This window comes from Ahaetulla prasina, chromosome 3, assembly GCF_028640845.1.
Source record: "Ahaetulla prasina isolate Xishuangbanna chromosome 3, ASM2864084v1, whole genome shotgun sequence".
Taxonomy (NCBI): Eukaryota; Metazoa; Chordata; class Lepidosauria; order Squamata; family Colubridae; genus Ahaetulla; species Ahaetulla prasina.
Genome location: NC_080541.1, coordinates 46,447,259 through 46,463,351, shown reverse-complemented (window position 1 = coordinate 46,463,351; position 16,093 = coordinate 46,447,259). Strand labels below are relative to the sequence as shown.

At 35.8% G+C, this 16,093-nt stretch overlaps 1 protein-coding gene across 7 annotated transcripts in view; it reads left to right on the top strand.

Moving 5' to 3' along the window:
- The window catches only part of CHD7 (chromodomain helicase DNA binding protein 7), a 210,996-nt gene that overhangs the window by 183,607 nt on the left and 11,296 nt on the right, over positions 1 to 16,093 (top strand). For all 7 annotated transcript variants that reach the window (XM_058176202.1, XM_058176198.1, XM_058176200.1 and 4 more), the window contains 10 exons: positions 3,206 to 3,405; positions 6,766 to 6,925; positions 10,273 to 10,362; positions 10,725 to 10,828; positions 12,017 to 12,146; positions 12,448 to 12,520; positions 12,676 to 12,727; positions 13,085 to 13,313; positions 13,444 to 13,652; positions 14,903 to 15,592. In XM_058176202.1, coding sequence (XP_058032185.1) covers positions 3,206 to 3,405; positions 6,766 to 6,925; positions 10,273 to 10,362; positions 10,725 to 10,828; positions 12,017 to 12,146; positions 12,448 to 12,520; positions 12,676 to 12,727; positions 13,085 to 13,313; positions 13,444 to 13,652; positions 14,903 to 15,592 — 1,937 coding nt within the window. The remainder of the gene's footprint in view (positions 1 to 3,205; positions 3,406 to 6,765; positions 6,926 to 10,272; positions 10,363 to 10,724; positions 10,829 to 12,016; positions 12,147 to 12,447; positions 12,521 to 12,675; positions 12,728 to 13,084; positions 13,314 to 13,443; positions 13,653 to 14,902; positions 15,593 to 16,093) is intronic.

Sequence of the window (16,093 nt, the reverse complement as noted above, 5' to 3'; positions counted from 1 at the left end):
GATCTGTACACAATACTATTTTGCTAGATGAGTAGAAATGAGAATATGGAATGATGGCTATAAAGACACTGTTCTTCATTACCTTTGCTGCTGCATGTTAGCACAATGAATTTATCTTCAGATTTGATTTTCACTATTTATGCTTCAGCCATTTTGTGATATGTTTCATTGCCCATAGGCCTTCTGAAGTCCAAAAAGCTTTCCAGACTTTACATTGGCAGAGATGTTAAGAGTGATTTAGTCAGCGATCCATTTAATCACACTATTAATATTCAAGTTAGGGTCTCAGCAGAATTGCCAGCCTTGTCACCAAGGCATTCAAGAATTTTTAACGTTACATAATTATCCCAAATCCAATGATCTTAATGGATCCCCCAGCCTACATGGAGATAAAAAAATCTGGCAGTTCTAATTTTATCAGGAAATGCTTATACATGGCAAAAAGAGGTTGACAACGCCCTTCACTTTTAGGCCATTTTCTTCCTATTCGACTGCAACCAGATGAAGAATATGTTCTGTTTCCTAACATCCAGTCAGTGAGCCATTAAGACAGTTCCATGGTTTAAAATAGAATCCAGCACAACACAAGCCAGGAATCAAAAGACAGCCTTGAAATGAATGTTAAAATCCCCATTATTGGCTTCTCCTCTATCAGAAATCACCATGACTAATTCAAGAAATAGCAGAATGGTCAATGCATAAATGTTCTGTTTCTATAGCCTACTATTAGGATACACACCTCTAAAACCAGCAACAGAGTTGAATGGTCTGCTGGTAGACATCAAAGGTCATCTGCGGATCACAACCATTCTCTCCCCATCCCCCCTCCAATTTATGCTGGTATCCCCAAGATAGGCAGTGCTGGGTCAAATCAACCCTGTCTGGTTTCATTAATGCACATCAAGTGAGCTCTCTTTTTTGTGAATTATTTTGGGTTGATCTGGCATTCGTTAACAGTGTTGCCAGATTAAAAGATAAATTGACAGGCAACTTCTGGAATATGGGAGAGAAACACACTGATAGCACCAGTATGCATAGTGCAAAACACCAGTCCTACCCATCACAGTTTAGATTGTACAGCTCCATTTCTTCTCCACCCATCTCTCCATATAAATTCAGCATCAGAGAGCTGCAATAGATAAGGCAGCCATTCTGCAAACATCATGCACAGTATCTCCTACATCAGCCTTCTCCAACCTGGCGTCTAATATACATATTTAGGCTGCCACTCTTACAATTTTGTCAGTGGTAAAATTGAGGCAACTACTGTAAAAACCTAGATTTTCTTTCAAGCCATTTAGAAAATTCAATGATTAAAAATATAGTTGCATAACCATAAATAATACAATTGTTAACTAATCACATACTAGTAATTCTTAAGCTCATTAACAAAAATAATTTTCCCTTTTTTTAAAAGAAACCTGCTTCTGTTACCATCATTCCCAAGATCTTGTGCCATGTAGTCCTTAATTTATTGTCATGGTTGGGCCTGGAATTTTGGTCATAAGTTAGCCAGTCATCAAGTCGGCCACACATGATCTGGTTTGATTTTATGACTGTTTTTCAGTGAAGCGAGTTATAACTGTTGTTAAGCCAGCCATATGGTTGTTAAAGGAAACCAACATCTACAATTGGTACTTTTTGCCAGAAAATGGCAAAACTCATCACAAATTGTGGTTACATGACTATAGGATGCCACAACTGGTTGTAAATATGAGCAGGTTGCCAAGCATGTGACATAAGATCATGTGACTGCGGGGGGGGGGGCAGTATGGCATTTTACAATGGTCAAAAGTACTTTAAAGACTGTAAAGCATCAATTCTGAGGCCCTCATTTCTTCAAGTGTTTGCTAAGCAATGGTAATTAAGCAACAACTATCTATAAACAAAAAACCCTACAACACAGAACCTTAGTGGCACAGTGGTTAGAATGCACTACTACAGGCTACCTCTGCTGACTGCCAGCTGTCTGTAATTTGGCAGTTCGAATCTCACCAGGGTCAAGGTTGACTCAGGCTCCCATCCTTCTGAGGTCAGTAAAAGGAGGACCCAGATTTTTGGGGGAAATATGCTGACTTTGTAAACTGCTTAGAGTGAGCTATGAAGCACTGTGAAGTGATATATAAATCTAAGTGCTATTGCTATTATGTTAGAGGTGTTTATGATAGGAATAGACAGTTAATTAAAATATTAGATTTTGTGCTACAGCAGCATTTATTTTATAGTTTAGTAAACTCAGTTCTGAAAATTTGATAATTTTCAAATAAAGGTTATGCTGCAGCCTTTATTGTATTATTGAATTTAGCAAAACAGCCTTAATGAATGATACTAAGATGGTATTAAATATCTTCGTCTTAGGTTTTGTCCCTGTTAAGAGCTAATACAGATAGAATATTACGGAAATGAATTCAAAACATAAAATTTAAAAGTTAAAAACATACAATTACAGAAATTGCTCTGGGATATGAACTCCTATTCAGAATTTATGAGAGCCATTTACATTAAATACATGCATTTTATTTTTTTCCACTATAATAAAATATTAGTGACTTGCTATTTGCTTAGTAAAATACCTTACACCCACAAAATACATATGTATGTATTAATACAAAAATTCTGCAGTATAAGTAGTCCTTGGCCTATGACTGCAGTTGAGCCCAGAATTAAACTCGTCTATTATGACATTTATTAAGTGAGACCCTCACATAATCTCCTTGCTTAATTACCACAATCCCTGCTCTCTTCATTGCTCCCATTAAACAGATCATGGGATGCATTGGAGTGGAGGAGAAGGTCTAGAAGGCCTGGAGCAGGCTCAGGTCCACACTGCAGCACTTTATTAGGCCATTCATGGCCTATTCCAGGCCTCCTAAGACCTCTCCTGCACTGAAGCACCCTGCTTCCCACCCTGCTGGGACCCATACCCTTTCGTCTCCTTCACCTCTCCCCATCATGCTTTGATCTATTTAACCTTTTTTGAAGATTGTCTTTGGAAAAGAGAAGTGGCCATAAGGGTAGGCAGATTGTAAAGTGCCTGAATTTTGTTCACATATTTGTGGGAGTGCTGTAGTGGCTGTAACTTTGGATACATGTCTAAGTTCCTTCATTCATTGCCATTGTAAATTTTTCAACAGTTGCTGAACAGATAGTTGTAAGTTAGAGCTACCTGTTATTCCAAAATGTGATTTACTTTTTTTTAATATAGTTGGGGACGATGGACTGATATCCTTCTACATGGACGTTATAAGCGTCAGTTAACTGAGCAAGATGTGGAAACTATTTGCCGAACTATCCTTGTATATTGTCTCAATCATTATAAAGGGGATGAGAATATAAAAAGTTTTATCTGGGATTTGATTACTCCAACTGCAGATGGACAAACTCGGGCCTTAGTTAATCATTCTGGTATGTTATCTGCATCTTATTTCATATCAAGTGCTGTTGAAGCCATAAAACATTGCTTTAAATCCACTGAGCAGTAATTCTGTGATCTTGAATAAAGCAAGTATATAGATCTGTACTTTTATGTGAAATGTCTTTCAGTGTTATTGTTGTTAATGTTATTCTCTGTCAGAGAGAATAACACATGAGTGTCTTCATCTGATATTTCAATGCTAAAAGTCCCTCTCCAAGATTTATCTTGGCCATTTCAGTAATAAGTATGTAAAAGTCCAGAAGTATCACTGTTCTTTTGTAAGTTAAATGTGGGAAACTAACTAGCAATATGACAGACAATTGGTGTGTCTGGTTCATTACAGAAAAAGACAGTCATTGAAACCAATTTTTTTGTCATTAAGCAATGCAGTTGTAAAGCACAACATCATGTAACGATGCCACTTAACGAAGGAAATTCTGGTACTTCCATTGGTGTAGTTAAGTAAATCCCACGACATTGTTAAGCACAGTGTCATGTAGTCAGTATTTGTGACCTTCTGCCACCTTCCCCACTGACCTTGTTTGTGAAAAGCTGGCAAATGGCATTCAAACAGCACTGGTCACCGTACCCAGATCTCAATCATGTGACTGCAGATATGTTGCAACAGCTATAAGTACAAGGATTGGTTGTAAGTACCACTTATTCAATGCTGTTCTAAGTTTGAAAAATCACTGAATGAGTGGTCATTAAGCAAGGGTTATCTGTACTCTGAATGGCAATGGCTCTTAAGATATGCATATAGAATCTTTCCTGGCTTTATAAATAGATGCTAAAATTCATAGTTAAGACCCTTTCTATGCAAAAAAAGATGTTCTGCAGTTGAGTTACTACTTCAATATTTTCTTCCAGTTAATAAATTCAATCCTTGTGATTACATACTTTGTTGGAAAAATATGTGAAGTTTCAAATTTATTAATTGATGGACGTCTTTTATAAGTTTCAGCCAAATACTTCCTACATTTGTTGTTCAATCCTGTACATCAGCTTAGAGGTATTTTGGCCACTCCTCTTATTGAACTGGTTCATCTAATTTTTGGATTGCCTTACATGAACTGCTCATTGAAGTTATGTCCCAATAGTTCATTTTGGTAAAGATTAAAGCTTTGATTTGGCCATTCCAAAAATGAAATTATCTCTACTTCTGCTTTTCTATTATAGTTTTACCTGTGTATTTAGCATTATTGTCCTTTATGTTCTATATTTATTTAAGATTCAACTCATGGACAATTACTGGCATTGCCTTGTACAATGTATAGTACAAGCCATAGTCCATTGTCCTCTCAGTTATAGTGAGTGATCTGAGGCCTGAATTTGCAAAAGGATCCCAAACTATGATATTTCCACCATGATGCTTCATGGTTAGGTTCTTTTGTTGGAATGAACTATTATTTTTAAAATGAACTATTGAAATAAACTGCTGGATCATTTAGGATTTTTATATATATATTTGAGATGGATGTCATACACTTTAATGAGAAAAGAGGTTTGATCCATTATACCATTACATGCAAACTATTTTTCTTAAATATTTTCTTAATGGTAGACTGATGAATACTAATATCAGATATGCTTGTCTGAGCAGACTTTGACTGTGGCCGTAAAATGCAAAATAATTTAATAGGGAATGGGTTCTCCAATTCATATTTGATGCTCATCTCATTTAATGGGGAAGTTAATCTCCCCCATTAAAAGATTTGATTATTCTTGAACATCACAAACTTTTTCCAACAAAGACAGTGAATATTGACTCAGTACTGTAGATTCAGTAAAAACATAACACCTTACAGTTAATCAAGAAGCTTGTTAAAGAGAGATCCAAATTGGAACTATGGAGAATTTTCCTGACAATGAGAATCATTAATCAGGGGAAGAGCTTGTCTCCCAGAGTTGTTGGTGCTCCATTGCTGGCGGTTTTCAAGCGGAAATTGGACCACCATTTGTCCAGGATGGTATAAGGTTTCCTGCCTTGGGCATGAGGTTGGACTAGAAAACCTCCAAGTTCCCTTCCAGTTCTACAATTCTGTGATTGTTTATTTAATCAGAATCTCTCGGATAATTCTAAAGGGTTTACAAAGTTTCTTTTAACACTGTATCTACTGCATACAAATCCTCAATGTCAGAACCCTAAATGTAATCTTTTTCCTATAAAACGCCGTTTTGTTTTAATTGCAAATGATTAAAATTGCTGCTTAGCTATATATTCCCCTTGTGCATTAAATAAGCTTTTTGTACCAGCATATGTTGTACAGTTCTAGCATTTGCTTCTGTGTAGGAGAAGGTCACTGGATTGTCTAAGTGAGCAGTTTGTTTCAGAGTTGCTGAAAGGCTATAACAGTGATGGCGAACCTTTTCGGCACCTAGTGCCAAAAAGGGAGTGCGCATGCATGTGGACGTTGTGCATGCATATGCATGTATGGCCCACAATCTGAAAGAGGAGCTGCCCAGGGTACATGCGCGCCTCCAAAAATGAACTTCCGGTTTCAGTTACTGAACTTATGGTTTCAGCCAGTTACTCTTCCGGGTTTCTAGCACGCATGCGCATGTGACGATCAGCTGGCCTGCGCACATGCTCACGCAGAAAAACGGAAGACCAGCTCTTCTAGTTTCCAGCACTGCCACATATAAAAAGCCCAGCTGATTGTCGCACATGCAAGCACGCCAGAAACCTGGAAGAGGAATGGGCAACACAGCGCGTATCAGGCGACATGGCTCCATGTGCCACTTTCGGCACACGTGCCACAGGTTTGCCATTACCAGGCTATAACATTATTTTAAGTTCATTGGCAGAATAATGGGATGTAAACATTGAGCACGTTCCAGCTATAGTGAAACATTATTACATCCTATCATATCATATGTCATGTTAATGGAACTGAAATACTTTTAACTTTGGCACATATTCAGCTAATGAATAAAATTCTACAATATCTTTAAATTACATATATGTAGAATATGCTGTAATAACATTCGTTATTCTGCAACTAGCACCTTTCCTAATTTGCAACACAATTCTAGCTATGCCTATTGAGAAACTGAGTTATACAGGATTAACACCCAGGTAAGTGTATAGGATTTTAAGCAGAGTGCTTAGGAGGGTAAATTGTATAATAGCATTTTGTGGTTTTCTAATTGTTTTCAATTACTGCATACTGTCTTTAACTATGATACTGTCATCATGGAATGGAGTAGTGTAAAGTACGACCTAGTTTTCTAGAAGTCCATACCATAATGATAAAGGGCTGTGAGAAAGTGATTTCACAGGCAGATGGCCTCCTTTGACATGGTGTCAGAGTTAATGCTGAAAAACCATGCATGTGTACATTTCTTAGGCTTGTCTGCTCCAGTGCCCCGGGGGAGAAAAGGCAAAAAAGTAAAAGCTCAGAGTTCACAACCAGTGCTTCAGAATGCTGACTGGCTAGCCAGCTGTAATCCAGATGCCTTGTTTCAGGAGGACAGCTATAAGAAACATCTCAAACATCACTGTAATAAGTAAGTTAATCCATTAAATTAATTTGACCCATTTTGACTTGAACTTGAATGTTTCACGGAACTCATATTCTAGGACCATAATATAGGTCATGTAGATTACTATAAGGATAATCTTTAAATTATGCTTCATCATTGTCACTGTTTAATAGTATAGACCCATACACATTCTTATTTTGGTTAATGCTTAACATTTTTCTTAGGATACAGATTACTGTTTCTCTTCTCAATGTGGTCAATTTAAGTTGCTGTCAGTATTTAAAATGTGGTTGGTCTTAGTTCATTGAATTATTGGAACTTATTTATTTCATGAGCCTGGTGTGTGGTATTTAATCCTTACATGCTATTCAAATAAAGTGTTAAATGTTCTAAATTATTATATGTTCTATAGCCATTATGAGGTGAGATAAGGGACAGACTGTAACTTTAATCATATTTATTTTGAAATTATCCCTGTTGGAAATGTTGTGATTTTGAACAACATATGTTATGAAAAAACTGTATAATTGTTGAGGTTATTCAGGGCTTGGCTGCCTGATGAAAATGAATCATGAGTAATAAAATACATTTAGCTCATGTTCCTCAGAATTTATGTATTAGGAAGTATATTGTTTTCTTTAAAACGTAACTGTTCATCATAAAATTCTATTCTACAAATCATAATTTTTAATTATAGTTACATATTGTAATTCATTTATTGTGTATTTTATTATTTTGTACTGCTTATGGTTATTACTTTTGTGCATTTTCTTGACCTTCTGGAGGACTGTTAAGACCTGGTTTTTTCCTCCTGCATAGGGCCAGGGTGTTAGAGGAGCCCTATAAACATATGTTTTGCAAGTTTATGATATGGCATTTAGGTTTTTTTGTAGTGGATTTTTGTTGTTGTTGTTGTTGTTAGAGGGCCTCATTTTATATGGTTGCCCTTTTTTTTTTATAAATTACTTTTTCATCACTCAAAATTATGTATTTAAGATGGATGGCCATTTAACATTTCTAAATATGCTTCTTAAAAGTTGCTTTGAATGAAGTGATTAATAAATTCATAAATAAATTTACAATTACATCTATAACTGTATAGATTATAGATTATAAAACTGTATAGATTATAGATTATAAAAAATATAGTCTGAATACTCTTAGCTATCTCCTCTTAAAATCATCTTCCTCCCTCTCCCTTCCTTCTCCCCTCCTCCCTACCACCTCTCTCTCATATTCTTTCTCTTTAGACTTATAGGCTGACCAACTCAACATTGACTGTGTGTGACAGATTTTTTAAAAAAATGCAGTACCTAGAAATAAAAAAGGAATTATAACAATTCTTTTTATATTTTACATCAGCAAATATTGCAGGGTATATTCAATCGAATAACATGATCCCAAGTGAACTTTTTACTTTGAATATATAAGTTGTAAATAATTGAAAAGGTATGTAAAAGGGAAGAAAGATGTACAAAAAACATGAAGAACAATATAATTCCAAAAGATTCCATTAAATTAATATTAAACTTTTTTAAAAAATAAAACAATATCTGAAATCAAAGGGTAACCTAGGCCCATTTATGTGTAGAAATGGCTTGTTTTTGGCTAAATACAGGATGGCCAACCTCCTTGAAGTTGGAGGACTGGTTCTTTTCTAACTAAGTTACTTATTAGAATTTTGAACCCAGCAATGCTGAACTTTAATTTCTTCCATATTGGTATGTACTTGATCAGCTGAAGAACCCTTGCAGTTGTGGTTGTTAAAGACCATTAAGTCTCTCAGTATTTTGTTTTTTAAAGACAAAAATGCCAGTTATTTGCCAGGGCAGTTGAAGTCTAAGAGCAGCACAGCTGTTTAGCTAGCATCACATACTTCCTCTATACAAAGACTAATCCACTTCAGGAAGGTGGTGAAGACCTGAATTTTTCCGCAGGCAATGTTAACAGAGTTCTGGCATGATTATGTGGGATCTGTAGTTGTGAGCCTTTTATTGGAGCCTCTGTTGTCTTTTTTGTTCTTTTGTTCTTTTCTCTTTCTTTAAATTGTATTATGTTTTCATGTTTGTTTGTCATCCAAATAGACAGACATGTGCATTTGTTTCATTTATTAAATGATAGTAAATATTATAAAAGGCAGCTATTAAATAAGCTATGTTCTTTCTTTTAGAAGGCTTTTCACTAGGTGCTGCCTATGTTGAAAATGGTTTTACATTTGTGTAGAATGATTTCTAGATTAGAAAAAGTGTCCCAGATATTGCTTTTTATTCTGTAGGCATACTACATTAAAAATTGGTGTCCCAAAGACTTTTACAATATTACAGATGCTTTAGGGTGTCTTATTACTATGCAGAAAGGGCTAGGATAGAAGCTGCAGGGGTGTTGCCCAAACTACTAAGATATACATGGCTAACCAAGTAAAAGGCAGGAATACCTTTGGGCTTTTTTCCCAGTTGGACAACATTATTCTGTGGGGATGAGGAGCTTCAGAAAACTGGGGGGGGAGGGGGGCAGATGTGGTACACATATTGCCAGTTCACATCATTTAGTATTTCAGGTAGAATATACTTTATCAGTGTATTTCTTTTAATAGTTTTCTAGCATCGTTGAGAATGGAAGAAAGTAGATGTTTAATTACATCAATTTGGTCTTTGAATATGAATATAAGATTATGGCTCCAAAATAAATGTTTATATTCTTTTAGAGGAATTATACAGTGAAGCTAAATATGGTATATTCTGTTGTCTTCTAAGGTAATAAGAGAAGTAAATTTGGCAAGAACTTTTTACAAAATAATTTCTTAAGAAAACACTCACTTTTTCCTATTTTTTTAAAGCAAAGGTTTGTGTAATCTAACAAGTCTTAATATTCCATGCTGGGGGTTTATTGTAAGGTAGTAAAACCAGATTTTATATCTCGTTTATTCCTACAACTTCTGATGTGCTTCCAAAAATGGTATTAAGGCAGCAGCTGAGGAAATTTTATGAGATAATGAAGCAGAACAGTTACTGAAAGCCATCTGCTCAGTTGTTTACAAACTTGCTTCAATACTTCAGAGGCAGTGGTAGAGTACGTGTCTAAACTTCACAAGCTGCACTAGGTAGAACTAAATGAAATGCGCCTGGGTTGGGCTGAGCTCGATCCCTCTCTGTGCAGTCTAAGCGGTTGCCAGGCAGGCCTGTTGGAAGCCAGCAGAAAGCACCACACAGAGGTGATTATGTGCCACCATCTGTCACGCTTCAAGCCTACCATACAGCATGGCTAATCAGCCTTGGCAGGATGATGGATGAACAGCAGCAGCTGCCAAAAGCCACTGTTGGCAAACAGTCCTGAAGTTAAGAACTTTTTCCCCTCTCTGTTTTCCTCTCCAGGGTCCTGCTGCGTGTCCGCATGCTGTACTATCTGAGGCAAGAAGTTATAGGGGACCAAGCTGACAAGATCTTAGAGGGTTCTGATTCAAGGTTAGTGCAAATTCAAGTTTATTTGTGCTTCATGATCATGGTTCATGTGAATATTTATGATCATAAAAAAGTTAAAGATTAAACATATCTGGTTATGCTCTTTTATTATAATGCTGCATATTTTAGTTGTTCATTAAGGATGAAGAATTGTTAATTTCATGAAATAAACTACTTCGACAGAATATAAGTGAACAATTTTAATTTATAAATCTAATGTAAAGGTTTTAAAGTGGAAGAAAGTATACCGTTTGTGGAGTTTTTTGCATACTTAATTTTTTGTTTAGTTACAGTTATACAAGTTTGTTCTTTTGATACTTATGCCAGCATCTAAAATTATTTGGAAATGCTAACTCTTTTTCTAGTGAGATTGATATTTGGATTCCTGAACCATTTCATGCAGAAGTTCCTATGGATTGGTGGGATAAAGAGGCAGATAAATCTCTTTTAATTGGAGTGTTCAAACATGGTGAGTGATGTCATACTTTGAACAGAGCTTCTTGGTAAAGCTTTCTGTTACACCAATATTCAGTCATAATATTAACAAGTATAGTTCCAAAGAACTGTTGGCTTCTGTTCCCTTTTTTCCTTCTGCATTAAAAAAAAAATGTATTTGAGTTGTAAATATCAGATGCTGTTTTTAAATGTTTGCAGAATATTTCAGAAGAAAACATTACTTTCTTGGCTGTAAATAACACTAAACCATATTTGTTTAAATAATAGCCAAATAGTTTTACAGTTCTCCATAAACTCTGCTTCCAACATTGTTCACTTACTAATTCTGCCAGTTAGTGTCAAAGTGGATGGTGGGCTTAACCTCTGCTATTAATCTGTACAAGTGCCTCCTGGGCTTTGTTCCAAGCAATATTTCACAAATGTCAGTGCTGAAAACTATGGGCTCCCTTGAGTGGGATGAAGCCTTGTTAACTTTGAAAGACTAGGGAAGTAGAGTTGGCATGATATATACAGTGGGCAAATCCTGATTATAATCCCAATTCTCTGGAGTTCGGTGCAGCATTCTCAGTAGCCCAGATTGTCTAAAGGAGAGAATGAAGGCTTATAAAATCTTTCATGATTACAATTTGGCTTGACACTGTACAGCAGTTAAGGAGAGTGTATTGTGGAATAAATCCTAATTGAATTGTGCTGCTCTGCCTATATACAGGAGTTCTGTTGTGGGCTCAACTGAGGCAAGTCTAGCCTAAAAACCACGTTGATGCCATACACTGTTGGGATCTGCCATTTTCCATCTAGTAAATGTGATCAGTAAGAAAAAGCAGCAGTCTGAAAACTATGATGGGATCAGCATCATATTACAGACAGGCATCATCCTACATATTTCCTTATGTATGTATCTCCAGCATAATGCCCTGGTTTCATTGCAACCAGAACGACAAAAGAAGGTAGTTTGGTTGCATGTAATGGAAGAAGGGCAACTCATAAGCACTTTTTTCTAGGTGTTCAGTATAAATATTTATCATCCTTCTCTTTCTCTTCTATCACTTATTCACACATCTTTCGGGATCTTCATTGGCAGTATCACTGCTTGAAGGGATTTTTAAAATAAGGTTTTCTTAATTTATGATTGGTATAAAAGTATAATCTATAAGGATTCCTGTTGATAGATATTGGTCTTTTTATGTTTATCTGAATGCAGGCTATGAGAAATACAATTCTATGAGAGCAGACTCTACTCTATGTTTTTTGGAACGAGTTGGCATGCCTGATGCCAAGGCCATTGCTGCTGAGCAGAGAGGGACAGATCTATTAACAGATGGTGGCGATGGGTAAGCAGGACATTATAAAAAAATTAATAAACGTACTGTATTGTGTATGCTGGCCTGACTTCACCTATTGCATCACATTTGTGGATTCTCATACATAGGAATGTTTCAAAATAATGTTTATGTTGAGGACAATAAAAAAATAATCATTTTTTTTATTTTAACAATAGGTATTGCTGAGGAGGATTTCCTTTTGCTTCAGGATTCTTTTTTTTTTTAATTGTCTATCATATGCTGCGTAATAAGCATTGGAAAATGTTTTGAGTTAATAGCTCTGATATTTTCTGGATTTTATTTCATTTAGAGGTGATTTTGATAGAGAAGATGAAGACCCGGAATATAAACCAACCAGAATTCCATTCAAGGATGAAATTGATGTAAGATGTAATAATTTATAATATACACGCTTTATAACTAGGTTATTTTGAAATAGTGTGATTTTCATGGTTGTGTGGGTTGTGTATGTATTGGAATTTAATTCTTGTGCTTCCTTGAAAAACTATTATTCATTACATTTTCTTTTTTGTCAAAGGAATTTGCAAACTCACCTTCTGACAAGGAAGAATCTCTAGAACTCCATGCGGGTAAGATTTTGGAAAATCTTGGTGATGAATGGAAGAAAAAAGAGGATAATAATAAAAATGTGATCCAATGTATGTTTCTAGTTGTGCTATAGAATATGTGAAAACTATATTTCCAAGTGTATACAAAATAAAGTGGATTGAGTATGAACATTTCTCTTTGGGTTATCTGCCATTGGAATACAGTTAAGAAAATTGTTCACGGTAGTAATTCAAAGGCCTTTTCATGAAATTGCATTTAACTCTGAGGGATTTATTATCAAAAGTGTTTTTGTTACCTGTTTTTATGATGATATTTTGTGGGCTAGTATTTGTCTTTAATTATGAATACCTCTTATCTACCTTGATAATATTCTCCAGGCAAGCACAGTGAAAATAGTGCTGATTTTGGTCAGCACTACTGGCCAAGCACTTCAACCCTGACTACTCGCTTGCGCCGTCTCATTACTGCCTATCAACGCAGTTATAAAAGGCAACAAATGAGGCAGGAAGCACTAATGAAAACTGACCGGCGTCGACGGCGACCTCGTGAAGAAGTGAGAGCACTGGAAGCAGAAAGAGAAGCTATAATAACAGAAAAACGTCAAAAGTAAGTTTCTTCAGTCTTCCTCATAGAAATGAGAATTGCCTTGCAACATAAATTACTATCTTTAGAATGCAAGCGGATATTCAGTTGGACTTTTGGAAGTATCCTGATATACTAATCTCTTTGTTTTTAGGTGGACAAGAAGAGAGGAAGCAGATTTTTATCGTGTTGTATCTACTTTTGGAGTTATTTTTGACCCTATAAAGCAACAGTTTGATTGGAACCAGTTCAGAGCTTTTGCCAGACTTGATAAGAAATCTGATGAAAGTTTGGAGAAGTACTTCAGTTGTTTTGTAGCTATGTGCAGGCGAGTGTGTCGAATGCCAGCCAAACCAGATGAAGGCAAGCCCATTGTTTTCCATAATACTAAAATATACTTTAGATAGTTTAAGATATTTAAGGATCCATGTTTATTTTCCCTTTTACCCTTTCCTTTTTTTATTTATTTATTTACATTTATATCCCGCCCTTCTCCGAAGACTCAGGGCGGCTTACAGTGTGTAAGGCAATAGTCTCATTCTATTTGTATATTTACAAAGTCAACTTACTGCCCCCCCCCAACAGTCTGGGTCCTCATTTTACCTACCTTATAAAGGATGGAAGGCTGAGTCAACCTGAGTCAACCTTGGACCTGGTGGGACTAGAACCTGCAGTAATTGCAGTAATTGCAGGCAGCTGTGTTTAATAACAGGCTTCTTACAGCCTGAGCCACACCACGGCTCAGTAGTTGTGATCACACATGCTATAAGTTTGCAACTATAGCATTCCAATGAAATAAAGTTAGGGAAAAAATCTTTTATTTGAAAGATTTTAAATTTTTAAAAATTTTAATTTTAAAAAATTAAAAGATTTTTAATTTTTTTAAAAATGGAAGTAAAAACTGCCTTCATGCTTCAGGTATTGAAGGTTGACTTTATTGTAGGCACCCTTGCTCCTCCTAGACTTTTAACAACAAAAGGAGTGGATGCATTCCTCTATAGAACAGTTGTGACTAATAATAGATTCTTTAGGAGCTCTACTCCCTTCTCTGAACTATCACATAGACCTAGAGATTATCTATTTATTTACTATTTTTGTTAGATTTATATCCTCGTTTTCCTTTACGAGATTGAGGCAGAAACAATGTCATTCCTCTTCTAGGTTCTCCCCACAATATTCCTGTGAAGGTAGTTTGGGCTAAAAGAATGTATCTGATACAGAGCCACCCACTGCTAAGAATGGACTTGAACCTCTCCAGTGCTAGTCCAACATTTTGGCCACTATGCTACACTATATTTCAGTAAAGGATAAAAATGAAAATACACAGCAACTGATTCTAACACTTCAGCAACTGAGCTAAGGCCTTTAAGATCCCAAGCCAACTTTGAAATAATTAAGACCAATTGAGACTCTTTGCATTTGCAGAGAATAACATTTGCTTTGGTTTGTGGGCAGGGTTGCTGATCGTGTTTATTTCAATTTGGAAATTATTTGAAGCCCACTGATAATTTATATTATACAACTTTTAAAAAACCTTCCTTCTTAAAATTTTGCTTGATATGTAGTAATTTTAAAACTTTCCTAATTTCTATGCACTCCTTTTTTCCTTATAGAACCTCCTGATCTTTCTACTATGATTGAGCCTATCACTGAAGAACGTGCTTCTAGAACTTTGTATCGTATAGAACTCTTGAGAAAAGTCCGAGAGCAGGTTCTCCATCACCCACTATTGACAGAGAGGCTAAAATTGTGTCAGCCAAGTTTGGATTTACCAGAATGGTGGGAGTGTGGCAAACACGATAAAGATTTATTGATTGGAGCTGCTAAACATGGAGTCAGCAGGACAGATTATCACATTCTAAATGATCCTGAACTTTCTTTTCTTGATTCTCATAAAAATTTTGCTCAAAATAGAGGTGCTGGTAATCTAACTACCATATCTCTATTAAATCCACTGGGTGTTTGCTGTGGTCAGTCAATGTCTATTATCCCAACCTCACTAGTACAAGATGAAAAACCTATAGAACAAGCTGAGGTTAAAGTGGAAGGAGCTGAAAAAGTACCAGCCAAAGAAAAGTCTGGCAATAAGGAGGAAGAGGAGGAAGAGGCAGCAGATGTTGCATTAAAAAGTGATGAGGAGGAGGAGGCTGAGGTTGAGGTTGCTCCTGTAAAATGTGAAATAAAAGATACAGAACTGACTACAGAAGTTGATCCTAAATCACTTTCTGAAAAAGGTTCAGAAGATGATGAAGAAGAAAAACTTGATGATGATGACAAGTCAGAAGAATCTTCACAACCTGAAGGTAATTGTAGATGCAACCTGAATTAAGAATTATTTTGACTACTTGGCAGACCAGATCTTAGCAGTTCTTTCAATGCACTTAAAATTTTCAAGTTTGATCTCACTCAAACTTTTTAAAGTGCAAGACTTTAGTATTTTTCTTTTCAATAAACCTTTCCACATTTATTTTCCTACCAAGGAATGTCTACAAATATTTGTGTTATATATTTACCCTGTTCTTAAGGCACTTGCCAAGTTTGACCTCATTATTGCTTTCTGAAAACTAAGCACAGGCTTAATCATCAACATTGCTGTGTTGTTGTAAAGAAAGATCAGTAGGAATAGATAAGAAAGCTTGAGAATACAGTTTGATAGCTACTATTTTATTTGGTTCTAACAAATAAGGGGTACCATGTAAATAGCATCATCATTCACTTTGAACTGCAATAAAATAGAATATAAAAGGACAAAATTATATAATCCAAGTAAGAAAGCATCCAAGAAAATTATTGAGATTTTGCTA